We start from the raw sequence: 16,961 nt of genomic DNA on the forward strand, positions 1-16,961 counted from the left end.
ACAAAGGCCTAATACCTCAAGGCTATCTGCTGTACCCATCACTTTACCACAACTCCCGAGCTACGGTGGCAAGAGCTTCCTACCCCATTTTATGCTGTAGCAGAGTAAGGAGAGCCAGCACGAAAAAGGAGCGCTTGTACAAAGCCACTTGGAATGGCTTTGTACGAGAAACTGTCAGCGGCTTTTCACGTATTATAACAAACCTGATTTCTGCTGCCGGCTGCTCTTGTAAACCCCGACAGTCCCAAAGCGCTGGGGGCAGGTGCTCTTCCACGGGTAACGCAGACGCTAGATCTCTCCTCGCCCACCCCAAAGCAGGACCCTTCCCCTAACACCCACGGACGGCAAAGGCCATTCTAACATATCTACCTTGAGGCGCTTTTCCAGGCCCGCAGACCCCGGGGCCCGCTCCCCGGCCCGGCCCTACCTGGGTCACATACTCCGCGTTGATCTGCGACACGGTGGGCGCCACGATCTTCTTCGGCGGGGCCGAGGCCGCCGGTGCCGCCATGGCGAGGGCACACACACGGGGAACACCGAGGCCCGGGCCCGCCGCCGAGGCCCAGCCCAGCCGAGCCGACCTCCGGGTGAGGAGCAGCCGAGAGGGGAGCGCTTCCGGGGCGAGGAGCGCTAGAGCGGCGGCGGGGAGGGACGGGGAGGCGGCTGCGCCCCCTGCCGCGCATTCCCCGCCCCTGCCGCCGGGGCGCTGAGGGGGCTGCCTTGTTTCCCCCCCCGGGGCGGTGAGGGGCTCCTGAGGGGCTCCTGAGGGCCGCGGTCAAGGCCTGTCCCTGGGCCCGGCCGCCCTTGGCGAGGAGAAGCGTTTGGAGGAGCAGGTCACGGAGCTGCTGAGGAGCCTGTAAAAGCCGAAAGGCTGCCATAAAAGAAAAGGGAGGCAGTTAACACGCCAGGTAGCTTTAATGTTCGCCCTTCAGCTGCTGTGTAAACAGGGTGACTCCTATAGTATCATTTATTTATCAGTTAGAGCAAGGGTTTCTGTCCATCTCCTGTGGAAAAGACCCGCTCTTGAGTAACATCAAAGGAACAGCAGCGAGATCTGAGCGTCGCTCGGCCTGACACGCGTCCCCAAAATTGGGGAAATCTGTGGAGGAGAGGCAAAAGTAAGAGGGAATAAGTACCAGCTCAAGGAAGTCAGCAGTTCAGTAATGATTTGGAATAGCTCGCAATTAACTCGTTCTATTTGGTAAACAGATTGATTAAGGAGGAAATTAACAGACTCCCCAGAGAAGTTTACGGTGCTTTGTTTCTGTGCTCATTATCCAGCACCTGCCACTTGAGTACTTTAAACTTCCAGGCAGATACCATTGAAGTCTGTTTGAATATGACCTCCTTTGTTTTGATATCAAGGTGATCTCCATTTCATTTCTTCAAGCAGAGGTTAAACTAAATATTCTTTTTGAAGTTGAATTAGAATGTACAATGGGAATGGAAAAAAGTAATGACAGTACCTTGGATAGGATCAGACAATGGCTGCATTCAAATAAATATGCCTACTGCGTGCCTTCGCTTTAAATGATCCAGAAAATTTAAGTTTTCTGTCTGAAAGCCAGTTAAATCAAAAAGTTACAAAAGTACCAGTAATAAATTCTGTCAATAACAAGGATTGCGCATTGTCTTGTCTAATGATTGAAATCTTCAGAGAGATCTGTATTTGATGAAACATATGCAAATGCAAAACAGTTAAAATACACTTAAACCAATGTACCCCATCTGACACTTAAATTGTGATAAAAATCACTGTATTAAGATGCTTCAATTTAAGTTAATCAACCTAGAGATTCCAGCTTTGTGACTGACTTAGGCGTATTGAAATCTATGAAAATATAACTACCCCTTTTGGTGTCTGCCCTTTCTCTGTCACTTGGTACAAGTGTACAAAATACAAATGAAATGTACCTAACCTCTAAGCTGCCTGAGCCATATCAGCGTGTAGCTGAGCCTTTACTGCCTACAGTGTCCTCTCCAACTTACCTTCCACAATTAGGTTGTTCTATATTTGACTGCCTCAGAAACTAACATACATAGCTTATGTTTGTATGTATCAGAACAAGTAGAAATGTAAGAGCTTGTCAGTTTGGTGGCAAAAAAAAAACCCCGAGTGCTTTTACTATCCATAAGTGGACTAGAGAGGTAAATGGCAGGGAGGGAACTATTGAAGCTATAAATCAGTGATGAAAAAGAACAAAGGAATATAGGTTTGTTACCTATAAATATTGGCTGAAAATCGGAAAGCTTCTGAAATTGTCTTTCAGGTGGGAGCCAAAAGTTTGGCTTGTGTTTAAGATGGACCATGGGATGCTTAGAAGAGGCTATGATGATTTCTTGGGATCAGAGGTGGCAGTAATTGATGACCTTAGATTTCTTTTCTAACCACATGCTCAAGTGTTACCTAGAAGGTGACTTTTTACAAGGTGACTTTTTTTTTTTTCCTAATTATTACCACGCCAAAAATTAGGCAGGCAACTAGATTTTGGACTTGGTAAATTTTCTAGAATAGCCCTCCAAGGGTAACTTAAACCTTCTCATCTCTCCTTCTGAAAGCTCAACAAGGAATCCGTGTTTATCTAACTTTTGGCACTTGGGTGTCCCAGAGAGGAGGTTAGTCGTCTTAAACCTCCCTACTGTCAGTGTGGTGACAGAAGTCCCTCCAGAGGGCAAAACAACTAATTTAAGTGCTCTGACTTATTTTCTGAAGGAGCTTCTGATATTGGAAACTAATGTTAGATGCCTAACAGGCAATATGATTACATCCCTCGGTGGCAATGTCAAATAAAATTATAAAGATCTCCTCCCTATAAATAATGCATTCAGTATTTCTCTATAAGGGCTATTGTTTAGTTACACAGTAGGACTACAAATGAATAGCAAAAGTATAAATTAGTGCTTTGGTAAAATACATTGCTTTCAAGCCTCAAGAGCAGTCTAACCTTTAAAGAGGCGCTGTGGTGGGACCAGGCATAATGGTACCTGCTGTGGTACCTGTGCCCCCATCGGCAACTCTCACCCCAGCTCACAACTGTCTGTTAGGACTGGTCTCTTGAATGCTACACTCGGTTTCCCCCGGAGTGGAGGCACGTCTGTCACTTTCCACCCCAAAATGCTTTGTAGTCAGGGGAAAAATAAAACCCTGCACTCTATGGTCCCCACAGCCTTCTGTGAAGTTCTCCATCTTTCTCTACTCATTGACTTAACATGCCAAGAAAATCAAATATTCTTTCTCTTCAAAAATCTGTTAATTCATTCATGAAGACATGTATTATTTAAAAAGTCACACATTTGAGTAGATGCAGTTTTCAAGACTATTATTCATTTCTAGTCTGCATACAGTCCTGGTCAATTTATATTCAATGCTGCTTTCTTGCTTAATTAGCTCTTTCTGTTTTGGATGTTTGCCCTTCTATATTAATGTAGCCAGGAAAAATATGCTTTTCTCCTCTTCTGTGTAAATGCTAAAAGCCAAGGTCATCAATAAGTTGACCATTGCTTTTATCTCAATGATACTCTCTGGAATACAGTATTAGTGGGTCAGGAAGAATTTAGTGATAATTAGCAGGAGTTGATTCTATGTTCTGGCCTGTCTATCTTTTAGATTATTTTAGGTTCTACCTAGAGTCAGAGAAATGATTAATTTCTAGCAATGAAAACTCCAAACAATTAATCTTGAAGGATTTCTGATATTAATTGATTTTAAGATTTGTTATTGTTTTAGGGTGTCCAGTGAGACATGACCAGTGGAACTAGATTCCAACAGCTACATACTTAATACAAAAGTTGTTTCACTTTTTGTTTCTCTTTCACACAAATACAGAGATTTATACTTTGAATCTTTTATCTTTTAGCTTCTTGGACGTAAATAAACCCCGCACAGAGAGATGCAGAGTTGGTATGGATACTATATTGCACCTATGTAAACTCTGGTGGGAAAGCTTTGTTCCAAAGCAGGTAACAGGTTGCAAATGGTATTCCCTTCCCCATTCCAGTCATCAGGTTCCTTCAAAATTATGAACAAGCACCCGCTGACTCCTGCTCCTCCAAGCAAGCGCTGCCGCAGGGAGCGATGATTCCCCGTGTGCCTCAGCCTGGTGGCTGCAGTAGAGCAGCAGCAATTTCTCCTGCTCCTTGACATGGAACGACGGGATGGCTGCTATCACACCTCTGTCACCTGAACTCCTGGTAACCAGGGGAGCAGAGATGGCGGAAGTTCCCCTAACATCATACAGAATTGAAGGTATCAAAACCTTCTTGCCAGGGTGGGGAGCATCTCACTGCTGTATGGGAATGTGTTATCTGGCCTCATACAATTGCATTATACTAACCACGTAAGCCTAGCTTTAGGGAAGTACCTACTACTGCACACTGGGTACCTTAACTTAAGGCAGATGAGTCCCAGCCCCAGTGACATGAAGCCATCTGTCAGGTAGGCTTTCTGTGCAGCAAGGCTGGAATGCTTAGGAGACTGCATCTCTTTTAAAACCAGCTTTTATCTCTAGCTTGTTCACTTTTACACATAAACAAAAGCATTTCTTTGAGAGGCTTCCCTCTGAAAAGGAAAGTTCAAAACATAAGAATTTGAAGTCTCATCATGTTTATATACAAACTTGCAGATACAGCTTTTCCTCTAACCAAAGAAGAAAAGTGACGATGAATATGCAGCATTTTGAAATGTTACTTGCAAAGTTATATAAAATAAGTTTTTGAAAGGGGTGGGCGTTATGAATGGCATAGAAATGGAATAGTATGTACATTATTTAAAGAAGACCAGAAACCTCCCATGTCTCTTACAATAGAAGAAATGTTTATACAATAGAAGAAATGTATTGATTTAACCTGCTTTCAGGTAAATAAAATTTGGAAATGTTTCTCAGTAAATATCAGGGGAATCTTTGAACATGTAAAAAGCTTTTGCACAATGATGGGATTATTGCTTTCGTTAATAGTTTTTTCTGCACAGCAGTTAATATTCACATAAATGTTCATTATAGTTTTGATTCAATCACATCACATTGCTTTTACTATTTTATTTATGTGCATTCTTCTAGTTCAAGAGTTTGTCACTGTGTTCATCTCATTAAATATGGGTACTCACTCAGTAAATATGCGTACTTCCACTCAGTAAATATGGGTACTTTCAAAAATGATGCCTCAGTTTAGTAACAGATGCTTCTTAAAATATTTAGAATTTTAAAGTGTAAAGAAGCCGTCAGTAGCATTCTGATTTGTGTATAAATATTTATTTAGCACACGTTCTGGCCAATGTACTGCCCTTGATTTTTGTGCAAAACTTACAGTAACTTCAATGGAAATTCTGAGCTTATGACTAGAGAAAAATATGGTTAATTCAGCAACCCAGCTGCTTTTATATCCCAGAATAGCAGGCAGTGCCTCTAGTGAAGGAGGTGGGGAAATACGGGAGTTTATGTCATTCTTAGCTTTCTGTTGCTCAGCTCACATTTGGGTAACAGCTTAACTTACAGCAGGCTCTGGGCTATTCTGATTCTCTTTAGAGACTTTTAGTTTGGTTCCTGCCAACTGAGGCAGAAGAGGGGTATGAACCTAAGAGAGCAATGGCCAGTAAAGCTCTAGAAATATTTGCTAGAAATCCTGTGAGAGGCTGCCATGTGAGAAAATTTCTATGGGGCAGAAAAATTAATGTGAGATGTTTGATGGAGGAACTGAAATGAATTTCTAAGGCAAATAGTTTCCTTTCTGCTAGTGCTAGCATGAGAAATGTTATGGAAAGTTGAGTCTATTTGCAGAATCATTGTAAAAGTAGGTTCTCAATCACATGTCCTTTCTCATGACATAGAAAAAAAATAGATTGCAGACAAAACTGAAGCATATCTAATATGCAGCATAAAACTTAATTAAGAGAGAACAATACTAAGATGCTGAGAGCCAGCTCAAGTCTCCAAAAGATTTCATCCTTGCATTTCTCCATATTTTCTAGGCTTTTGGTAGACATTCCCATTAGCAGGTCAGGATAAAATGGCAATAAAACAGAGTACCTGCTGAAAACAGCAAACTTCACACTGGTACAATACTGAAAAATAATTTATTAACTTTTAATAATTTCTTTTAGTTAAAAAAAACCTTTCAGGATCCTCTTCAAACCAAAATAAAGTAGAAATTGAGGAAATCATCTGAGGTTCTGTAGCTCAGCAAGCTACTTCTGCAAACATATATGAAGCCTTAAAATTTATACTCCTTAAAAAAATGCACAAATAAAATAAGGCAAATTTGCACATCAGGAAGACAGTGTTTTCTTTAATATCTACAGAAATTGAGTGCAGGGCACTAGCAGCACAAAGGGAGACAGTGTGTGTAGTGGGTTTCTTTAGCTTAGGAATAGAATTTTGCTTTTTTATATAGCCGTGTTGACACAGTTGTGTGTATTCCCCCCCTTCACTGTGCCAGCAAGGCACACTCCAGTGACGCAGCCATGGGCAACCCCGATTTCAGTAGGCTCTTGGTACCCCAGGCCCCCAGCCCGCTCTCAGTGGAGAATAACGGGCCGCAGTGTGTGTCCCAGCTGGGCAGCTTCTGGCATCCTCAGGCAGCAATTCGTGTGCCATGGCAGCACACCTGCAACAACCAGCTCCGTGCCTCTCCCTGTCACATGCAGGGTTTCACAGATCCGTACAAATCGGGATGAGGGACACGGGAGGGATTCCAATGAAAAGGAAACATTTCAGCCGCATATCCCAACCGTGCCAGGTGTAGAGCAACCCCAAGCCACACATCGGCACATCCTCCTTCACTTGCATGGACTTCGAAGATTCACTTTTTTAACAGATGCTAAAAGAGACGCTGTTTAAAAGCTGCTTGACAGAAATAGTCATTATATGAAGAAGTACAATTAATTTGTTCAACCTGGAGAAAATAAGGTATATGAGAGCATAGAGAAGTCACTTCTGTAATTTCAATTTTCCTTATGATAACTGCCTCTCAGACATATCTCATCCATAGCCATCAGACCATAAAACTAGGCTATTAAGTTAAAACTTGCACTTTAAAAATCCACAAAATCTTGTGCTAGGAATATGAACCGTGACCCCTTTAGTTATTTAGGAGATCTAGGCATTTTCAACATTATTACAAGGGACCATTAGAAGGACCAAATCCATAGTCTTTATTGATTTAAGAATCATCCAACTGTACTTATCTAAGTGTTACATGAGTGAGCTACTGCTACAAGATCATGACTTTCAGAGTTTTACATTTATACTAAAACTAAACATTAGATCCAGCATTTCAGTTTGAAGCCTAAACTCTCACTAACTTCACTTAAATTCCTTTTGTGTCTGTCTTCCATTTGCCTTGTCAACTTTTCCTATTGGTGCTGAGTATAACAGAGGAGATCACAGACAAGGAAGAAACCAAACACTCGGTGAGAAGCAGCTATAAAAGTGATTAAACAGTTCTTCTGTGTTTCATGGTGGCTTTTTTTCTTTTTTCATTTTCCCCTAGGAATACATAATTTATTTTTTTTTTGCAAGTTTTGACTTTCTGCAAATATTGCAAGGACAGTACATAAACAAAATCAGAACATTTTAAAGCTATCCATGGCCACATTTCCTAGATAGAAAATGGACGATTTGATCAGTTAGTGCTGCAGTTCCAGTCAACTTAGTATTGCAAACTATTTGTCTTTTTTAAAAAAAACACCACCACCCTTTTACCTTTTTCTGCTTGTTTTAAAGTATTTGACCCTTCTTTTATTCCATGTAGAACTACCTCGAAGCTGAATCCATGCAATTTGAGAAGTTGTCCTGGAGGGAGCTTGATATTAATGTAGGAGGACCCACTGTTTTCCTGTTTACAATATGCTTTGGTTCTGTATAGAGTCTTAAAAAATCCACTATTTCAGTATTACAAGATTGTTACTATTAGATATCAGCTCATTCTAACAAAACCACAGGCAAAGTCTCTGCCGCCAAAGGTACTTCAAAGATTGATGGTTTGAACTTGCCTTGAACAGTTATGGAAAATTACTAACATACTAATGAACAACAAAGTGTTACTGTTAACACTGGTAAACCATTCTAGCTCAACTTCTCAAAGGTACTTGGATAATTTTACTGCTAACTTCAAAAGAGATGGGACTTCAACCTTAGATTTTTTTTTCTTGACTCTTAGAAACTGCTTTACCCCTTTCTACCTAGTTTATGCTATAATCCCCTGAAAATTGTGAATTTATACCAACACAAAACTTTTCATAAAGGGGCAGAGCACGAGATAAACAGTGGCCTTTACTGCCCTTCTGAAATCCCATTGAGCCCAAAGATTTAATTCATTTCCAAATTAATCAGACAGTCACACTTCCCACATATGTCTATTCATGCCTGAAAAGTAGCTTTCTGTATATCCTTCCCCTCATTTTACTCAAACTGGTATTTGCCAAACATATTAAGTTTACTGTTCTCTAAACATTACTCTCAAACATAGCACTTTTTAAAATGACTGTGACTCCTTAAGAAAGAAATATGTTTAAAGAGAATAAGATCTATAATATTTCTATAGCAAAAATACCTGAAACAAAACCTCTTGTTTTAACAATAGATTCTAACAGTGCAAAGTTAGTTATTTGGATGTGTAGTCTTAAACTTTGCAGCATACTGAATGTTTTGTAGTTTTGAAACTCTGGTTTGCATGTAAAGTATACAATAGAAGTACAATATAAATAAAATAGTTTATTACAAGTATTTTAAAAGAACTCTACAATACACTTTCAAAACATTTTATACAGTATTCTCTCTTTCAATATGAAACAATTCACATAGGGAGAAAAAATCTCAATATATAACTACAGTCATTATTACCATACTGAATTTGTCTGTCATACAAAAATCATAATAACTGCAGACTGTTTCCGAGTATCTTTCTCGGTTTTATTCTCTCTGAAAACATTTACGAAAATAAAAAACTCCCTTCATTTATACCAAATACTACAAAGCTTTTAACACAGCAAGACCTAGATAAATCACTTTAAAAAAAAATGAAAAACATTTTACTTAAATAAATATGGATCTATTTAAATAGTGAAAAGAATGCCACATATCTTACAGATATGTTAAGTTAGAAATAGGATTAAAACCTTCAGGTTTCAACTATTCAGAAGATGCATAACAAAGGAAAATATCCTAAAAGGTAGTTTTTTCAGAGGAAAAAAAAAAAAGAAACAAACTTCATTCTTGTTCATAATGAATAAAGATGAATAAAGCTCCACTGCACTTACACTTTTTGCCAGCCCCACAGGCACAATGGGCAAAGCTCTCTACTTACCAGAAAGTATAACTACAGATTCTATTAACACAAAATCAGAATTATTTAATTTGAGCTAATAGTCGTTTTCAGTCTCTTATATTTAATGTAACAAGAAGATGACTTTCCGACAAAACTGCTCATCTGAGTTATTATCACATCTTAGAGAATACTTCTTTTACTGGTGTAATATGTATCCTAGGAGGAAAGGAGACTGGAACAGATAGTAAGCCCATCTGTAATACTAATGATAATTTCTTGTCCTCTTTTCTTGCAAGAAAAATAGTTCAGTATGGTATGAATTGGACAAAAAGGCTAGAAAATGCAAGGGATATACAAAGAAGTGGAGATAATTAGGTGGTGAAATGGATTAATTGATCATAAACCCTGCTATTTTAGCATTGTCTACTTATAGTTTATCATAAAAAGGGAAAAGGTCTAATTCCTTAGATTTCCAAGCGCATTACAATGCATTTAAATTTTTCTATTAATTGTTCTATAATGCCACATCAACATTTTTTCCCTCATTAAACTTCCTTTTCCTCTTCTTTGTTGCATCTTTTATCTAAAAAAAAATTTTTTTTAACAAAAGTATGAAAAAAATACAGCAAGTGTCCTTTTCTTGAAACATATATGAAGCCAAAAAAAAAGTACAAGGACTCTTTTTTCTGTATTCTGAAATTTACCTTTTTATCTTTACTTTTTTGATCGTTACCAACGGACAGCATAACATCATAAAATACTATATGGGAATAGGCGTAACTTAAACCAGCTGATTCATGGAGCACTGCAGATCGCTGCAACACTATTAATATAGTAAGAATGTTTCATAGGACATTACCCAATTTTGATAAAACCAGTATATTCTCTGGTTGTTGCTCAGTGGAACTCAGCTTTAAGCTCTCTTTAAAGTGTATAAGGTGGTGTCTTTTCAAATGTGGGGCCTGTCTGAAATTTTTACCACAAACTAAACATTCAAATGGCTTTTGTCCAGCATGCATTAGGTAATGTCTTTCAAGCTTAGAAGGCGATTTAAAAGTTTTAAAGCAGATACTGCACTGATACAGTTTGTTAACAACTTCACTTTTTTCCGTACCTTCAGAAAAGTCATGCCAGTAGCTGTAACAGCTTTGCTCTGTTTCCAACAATTTACTACACAAATACGGCTGTGTGTTTCTGCTGCTGGTGTCGAGAACAAAGTCCCCTGACTCAATTTCAACTTTGATTCCAGCTGCTTGGTTTGACTGAATCAGCTCGAGTTCTTGAAAGCCAGATGCCTGTGAAGGTGTTTGAGAATAACCCACAGGCTCTGAAGACTTAAATTCAATGTGATCTCCCTGATGATTGAAAAGTTTGTTCAGGTTTTCAAATTCTACCTGGCAAACGGGGCTTTTATAGGGTCTCTTTTCAGTATGGGTGAGCTGATGTCTTTTTAAGTGAGCTGACTGTCTAAATGTCTTCCCGCAAACATTACAGCCAAAGGGCTTCTGTCCCGTGTGTATAAGATAATGCCTTTGAAGTTTGGATGAAGACGGAAAGATTTTTTCACATCTGTCACATTTACACACTTTGTGTCTGTTATGTATATTTTTAGCAGAAGCTGAAAAAGCACAGTGAAGTACTTCTGGATTATCAAAGAAGCCATCATCTGATGAACCATAAAAAGCGTCATCTTTATTATGCAGTGAATCACCGCTGTTTAACATGCTTTCCCCAGTAAGCACACCTTTTACATTCATTCCAAAGTCATGAGGTTGTGGGTGCTCTTGCCTAGGTAATGGCACAGCAAACATTCTTTTCATCGGCTTACTAAGTGCCTTGTGCGTGTCAAGCTTGCTATGGCAATCCTTGAAAGGTTTAGTGGAAGCATGCTGATCACCACGCTGATCTCTAGCTCCAACCAGGTCAGGACTTTTAAAGTGACCTGATTTTTTTTTTTTTCTGTCCATCAGAGACAAATCTGTTGCCTTTCCTCCAGTACGCTTCAGCTTCGTCAGGATCTTATTTTTCATGCTGACTCTGTGGCTGCCTGCTGTCGTACCATTACTTGAACTTTTGCCACCTCTCAGACAACAGCATTTGTGCAAATTTAGAACTTGCTCCGTTTCAAAACACTGCTCGCATGCTGGGCACTGAAAGGGTACAATGTATATCGAGTGAACATCATGTGGGTCATTCTCACATGACTTGTAAGTGTCAGCGTTCTCAAAACTATCCTTCTTTCCTTCCAACAGGTTCTGTGGTCTGGGATATTTAAGAGTCTTTGCTTTGTATAAAATACTGGGGGAAGTCTTATTTCTGGCATGGAGCTGTTTGTGCTTCATGAGTTTGCTCTGTATTTTAAACCCCTTCTGACAAAAGCAGCACCGAAAAGGCCTTTCTTCTGTGTGTGTGAGCTGATGGATTTTCAAGTGTGTCGACTGCCTGAAAGATTTACCGCACGAAGAACACTTAAAAGGTTTCTGGCCAGTGTGAATAAGGACGTGTCTTTCTAGCTTAGATCTTGATGGAAATGTCTTGTTACACGATTCACAAGCATGAGTTTTCTTTCTCCTTCTGGCACCATGTAGATGATCTGCCTTCAGGCACTGATGCAGCATCCACCTCTCTTCAGTTGTAAAAGATTTACAGCACACAGAACATCGAAATACGGCATAAGTGACCCTGTCTTGCTCAAAATTCATAGAGTTTTCTGCTTGCTTGGTATCATTCTGATAATTTTCATTATGAAGCTGCTGATGCTTTAAGAAAGTGATTAAGTTTTTGAAGTTTCTATGACAAACAATACACTTAAAAGGCAGGTTATGGGTTAACTGGTGCCTCTCCAGGTGGACTAGCTGCCTAAATGTTTTATGGCACACATGACATTCAAATGGCTTTTGACCAGTATGTATCAGATAATGCCTAGCTAATTTTGATGGTGTTTCAAACTGTTTATAGCAAATGTCACAAATATATGGCTTTTTCTTGGGTATCCTATCAGCTGCTACACACTGCTGAACTCTTAACATTTTTAAAAAGCAATTACACCTCGCCTACTGTTAATTTCTTGAGATAGATATTTCAAGTGAAACCATCAATTGCTCACTAAGATGGAAGGCTGTAGAAGCAGCAAGTTTTCTTAGGAGAGATATTCTTAAATCCCACAGGTCCCTAAAATAAGAAAGAGAGTATTATTTTAGCCTATATTAATACATAATTGTCTAAGTTTGTCTCGTTTTCTACATGAGACCAAAAGCACCTAGGTTAGAATACTCCTGATTTAATTTATCTTAAAGTGCTTTCTTCATAACAAGAGTAATCACTCATCACGTTATATAATACAGAAAAACTAATTTTCAGAAGAAACAAACAAGTTTAAGTCATCTGATAACACAGATACTGTTTAGTCACGCAAATTAGTTCCAAATAATATACAGTTCGGCTACATTATGATATTTAGGTTATATACAAATAAAGCATATTCTTAAAATCACAAAAACATACTGTAATAAATTTCTCTCCTACAGCAATAATTCTAACTCCCCAATATAATACTTATGAGGATGAGAGAAAGAGAACTGGGGATTCTTGGGCTTCAAAAAAAAAGTAACATTAAATTGTCTCTAGACTAATTTCAGTTGGTCACATCCTTCCAAAATTGCTGCATCTAACACAGATTAAATATTTCAGTCCACAACAGTAGTAAGAACAACAGAATAAAAATACTTCTAATGGTATTACCTATATCCCCTTATAAAAAAGAAAAGGGATGGAGGGAGCAAACTTTAACACAACAGCATAATAGTTAGGACTTGTAATAACTTTGAGATACACAATACATTTCTACTAACTATAGTTTGTGGTATTTTGATACTGCAACTCACAAGTTGTAAAGTATTTCTACATGCGAGCAAATAAAAAGTAATTTATTCAGTGTCTCCAAAAGCCCTGTCTCTTCAGAAAGAGTTAATGGCCCCAGTTTTCAAAAATTCAGTCCATTCAAATACATTGCAAAGAATAAAAGCCTACTGCAATATAAGGCAAGCTACGATGAGATTTGAGATATATGCATAAAAGACTGAAAATATCTGATGAATCAATATTTTTGTTAAGCTTAATGGAAAGAAACCTGGTCATCTGGTAGGAGTGTTCCACCTCTATGAGATATGTTCCTATATAATTGTGGGCTTTATTAAATAACATTTGGAGGTATGCCTTAGATGCAGCTGTCACAACACTATGGAGTTACCTAATCTCACTGAAATAATTCAGGATAGGACTTATCAATGCTATAAGGCAGTTATAAAGTCAATTTTCCCCTTGCTATTCTCTTTTCCTTTAGAAACAGCTACTGAGTTTCAATCTTCTTTTGAAGATGCAAGAAAACACCACCGTTAGGAGACCCCCTTTTCCTCCAAGTTTTTGTCACATCATGTGAAGGCAGGGAGTTTAGACAGAGTAAGCACATGACACCTCATGCTTTCTAGTTTGTGCTACCATGAAGTTAGAGACAGGTAGGCCGAGAAAAGGAGAAAAGCTTCTCTGCTATGCTGGAAGTTTCTGTACGGCTCAAGGCAGCCTCCATTAGCAAGGAAGGAAAATCTCCCGAGAAAGAACTGTAAAGATTGATGAATTTTAGTTAACATACTGTCATACAGATCTAATTTACACATCAGGAAAGTGCTCAAACAGTATAGTGACATGCAAAGAAAAAAAATTCTGAAGTAAGAGACAGCCGTGGCATATTACACAAGGGATTTTGTATTTAGACTCTTTACAAAATTTATAAGCTATCTGGTGAATGGGGGAAATGCTCTGTAGTATAAGGTGTCAGCAGAATAGAGCTTCTTGCTGTGGTCTTTGTGCCCTGTGAAAGACTAAAGGCTCAGATGAGGTAAACCTAGGGGATGCAGAAGGAGAAGGGAGCTAAGACAGGCATTATTGTGTGGCCCAAATATATTTTCAAATCCTATTTACTAAGGACAGACTTCTCCACATCTATTTCAGGGTGCTCTGCGCCTTGCACATCTAAGGAATAAACATGCTACTGCTAAAGATCAAAAAGCAAAAGACAAGCTTGGAATTTTGTCTCCTGCCAGCCTTGGAAGTACAGTCTTGTCCTAATTAGAGTCAAAAAAGGTATTTCCTAATGTGATAAGGATTTAGTTTGTGGCATAGGTCCAATTTAATATTAAATTGACACTACTTTTCATCTTGGCTACAAGGTCATGCAGAAAAATAGAGTCAAGAAGTAACATAGGCCATAGAAGACCTGGAGTCTAAACGGGAACAGAAGCTGAATATGCAAACAGCAAGAATGCCATCCATAGTGCAACGCGTAAACAGAAGTAAAGCTTTGAGAGCACATACATCTTCCACTCTACTCACTACTGTTTAGAATTCAGCTGCCGTACTCTATGCAGTTCTGAATGCTGCCCTTCAGATTGAGTCGAGTATATGAACTAACTGGAATGAGTCCAGAGAAGAGGATCAAGAATGATCAGAGCTTAAATGCATAATATACAGGAAAACGTTAAAGTAACTCATTAAAGAGCACAAAAAAAAAACCCCAAACAAAACCAAACATAAGAGACAACTATAAAGAAAACATAAATAAGCTGTTTCTTAAGCCATTTATAGTTGCAACTAGAAATGGATTCAAATTATAGCAGAAAGCAAGCACATTATTGTCCTTACAGTTGCAAAGTTTTTCTTAATAAGCATACAAGTAAGTTGTGTGGGGAAAGTGCTCTGCCTCCAACACTGGAGGTCTCCAAAAAAGGTTGTACAAACACATCTCAAATTCCCACACCCGTATAGTTCACTCAATACAAGATGAATATTCTGGTTTGTTTTCCAGTGACTCATTAATATGATTCAAAACAAACCACTTGAAAATTCAAGATGGTTTCAAATTTGCCACTGAAGGAGTCTTGCGCATTGTTACTAGTATATCCCCCTACCCTACGGCTAATGCTTATAGCTCTCCAGACACAATTACAAGAAAATTATAATAAGAATAAATGCGTGAAGAAACATAAGATGCCTCTTGTAACATTAGCTACAAAACAGACGAGTGAAAATCTAGCCGCTGACTTATGAAACACATCCCATGCAACAGAGACCACAGAATCATAGATAGGGACCCGAGGGCCGCGACACACACGCTGCATGCTGGATCTCTGCACCAGCTTTCCCTGGGGAAAAGAGCAGGCTCCTCCTTGGGGGAACAAACTGCACCAGAAACATAACCTTCGCCTGTAGCTATATAGAAATCAACACCACGCGTTACAGCTCCTCAAAGCTAACATTCTCCAACATTCTCCATGTATTTTTCCAAAACACTTTCTGAAACAAAACAAAGACACAGAACAGAGAAGCAGGGCTGGTTTAAGAACAAACCTAAGTTTTGCTGAAAGGGCTCCAGCCCCCTGGGACTGACACCACCTCACACACACCCACACCCGCCCCCATCAAGACACACTTACACCCAGTTAAAAACCTAAAAGCAATTAGCGAGGCGGCTCTTACAGAAAGCAGACCGCCAACAGGCGCACAGCCGCGGCCGGCTTTCCCGCAGCGCAAGGCGGGATCCCTGCTGGGGCGGCCCCGGCCCGGCCCGGCCCGGCCCCAGGCGCCGTACTGCCGACCGGCAGCGCCCTGACGGGGCCGTGCCCGGCCCAGCGCCCCGGCGGAGCCTGCAGCGGTGCTGGCCGAGGGAAAAGGCGACAAGCGGGAACCAGAGGGCAAAGAGGGAGCGACCTGAAAAAAAACCGACTACCACACCTCCACCTTCCTCATCCTGCCCGGGGGTGCTGCCGCCTAAACTCTTCCCCCCACGGATGGCACCGAGACTCCGGGACGCCGGGAAACCCGGGCCGGAGCTTTCCGTTCCCCCGCGCAATCCGGCCCCGCCTCGCGCCGCTCTGAGGCGCCGCGGCCGGGCCGGGCTGAGGGGAGGGCGGACCCCGCTTTATTTCTCGCCGGGCAGAAAATGCCCCCGGCTCTGCTGGTGAATCTTTTATCAGTCGCTGGTGACACGTTATTCCCCACAAATAAGACACATTTTCAGCTTCAGCAAATATCCCATCCCAGGAGGTTGTGGGGTTTGCAGCCGAAGGGCGCTGGCGGGACTACCCTGTGGTGCGATAAACGCACGGCAAGGCCAAAGCCTCCCCCGAAAATCCTGTGGGAAGTTGCGCCTGGAATGGAAGAGGAAAAGAGGGGATTCCCAAGTGTGCACAAAAGTAACAGTTTTGCAGAATTTTGCCTCTTCTGCGGGAGAGAGGGGTCCAAAAAGTGCCAGAGTTTAGGGGCCGGGGTCCCTGCAGTAGCCGGAGCCCCCTCAGTGAGCATAGCCTGGCTGAGGTGAGCTCAGAGCAACGGCCAGGGAACAGACAGAAACTGACAGAAACTGACAGAAACTGTTCACAGTTGAGTCCTGCATCCAGTTCTGGGGTCCTGGGCCTAAGGAAGACATGGACCTGTTGGAGCAAGTCCAGGGGAGGTCTTGAAAATGGTCAGAGGGCTAGAACAGCTCTCATCTGAAGACAGGCTGAGAGGGTTGGGGTTGTTCAGCCTGGAAAAGATAAGGCCCCAGGGAGACCTTCTGGTGGCCTTTCAGTACTGAAAGGGGGCTTATAAGAAAGAGAGAGACTTTTTACCAAGGCCTATAGTGACAGGACAAGAGGCATCAGTTT

General features: G+C 40.6%; 2 protein-coding genes across 4 annotated transcripts in view; both read right to left on the reverse strand.

Moving 5' to 3' along the window:
• The window catches only part of AQR (aquarius intron-binding spliceosomal factor), a 53,924-nt gene extending 53,413 nt beyond the window's left edge, over positions 1 to 511 (reverse strand). The window contains exon 1 of the mRNA XM_014941989.1: positions 428 to 511. Within this exon, the coding sequence (XP_014797475.1) occupies positions 428 to 511 (84 nt within the window). The remainder of the gene's footprint in view (positions 1 to 427) is intronic.
• Positions 512 to 7,126: 6,615 nt separating this feature from the next.
• On the reverse strand, positions 7,127 to 16,102 carry ZNF770 (zinc finger protein 770). Of its 3 annotated transcripts, none has more exons than XM_014941992.1 (2): positions 16,048 to 16,102; positions 7,127 to 12,432 (listed from the first exon to the last, which is right to left on the reverse strand). In XM_014941992.1, the coding sequence occupies exon 2, from the start codon at positions 12,288 to 12,290 to the stop codon at positions 10,107 to 10,109; it is 2,184 nt and encodes a 727-aa protein (XP_014797478.1). In that variant the 5' UTR covers positions 12,291 to 12,432; positions 16,048 to 16,102; the 3' UTR covers positions 7,127 to 10,106. The 3 variants fall into 3 exon arrangements, with proteins under 3 accessions (XP_014797478.1, XP_014797479.1, XP_014797476.1); XM_014941993.1 differs by having other exon boundaries at positions 16,024 to 16,094; XM_014941990.1 differs by having other exon boundaries at positions 15,793 to 16,090.
• Between the last annotated feature and the right edge of the window lie 859 nt (positions 16,103 to 16,961).

This window comes from Calidris pugnax, unplaced genomic scaffold, assembly GCF_001431845.1.
Source record: "Calidris pugnax isolate Ruff unplaced genomic scaffold, ASM143184v1 scaffold56, whole genome shotgun sequence".
NCBI classification, from domain to species: Eukaryota; Metazoa; Chordata; class Aves; order Charadriiformes; family Scolopacidae; genus Calidris; species Calidris pugnax.

Bases quoted from the DNA above. Each gene is read 5' to 3' on its own strand.
- ZNF770 (XM_014941992.1), bottom strand. From the start codon at position 12,290: ATGTTAAGAGTTCAGCAGTGTGTAGCAGCTGATAGGATACCCAAGAAA.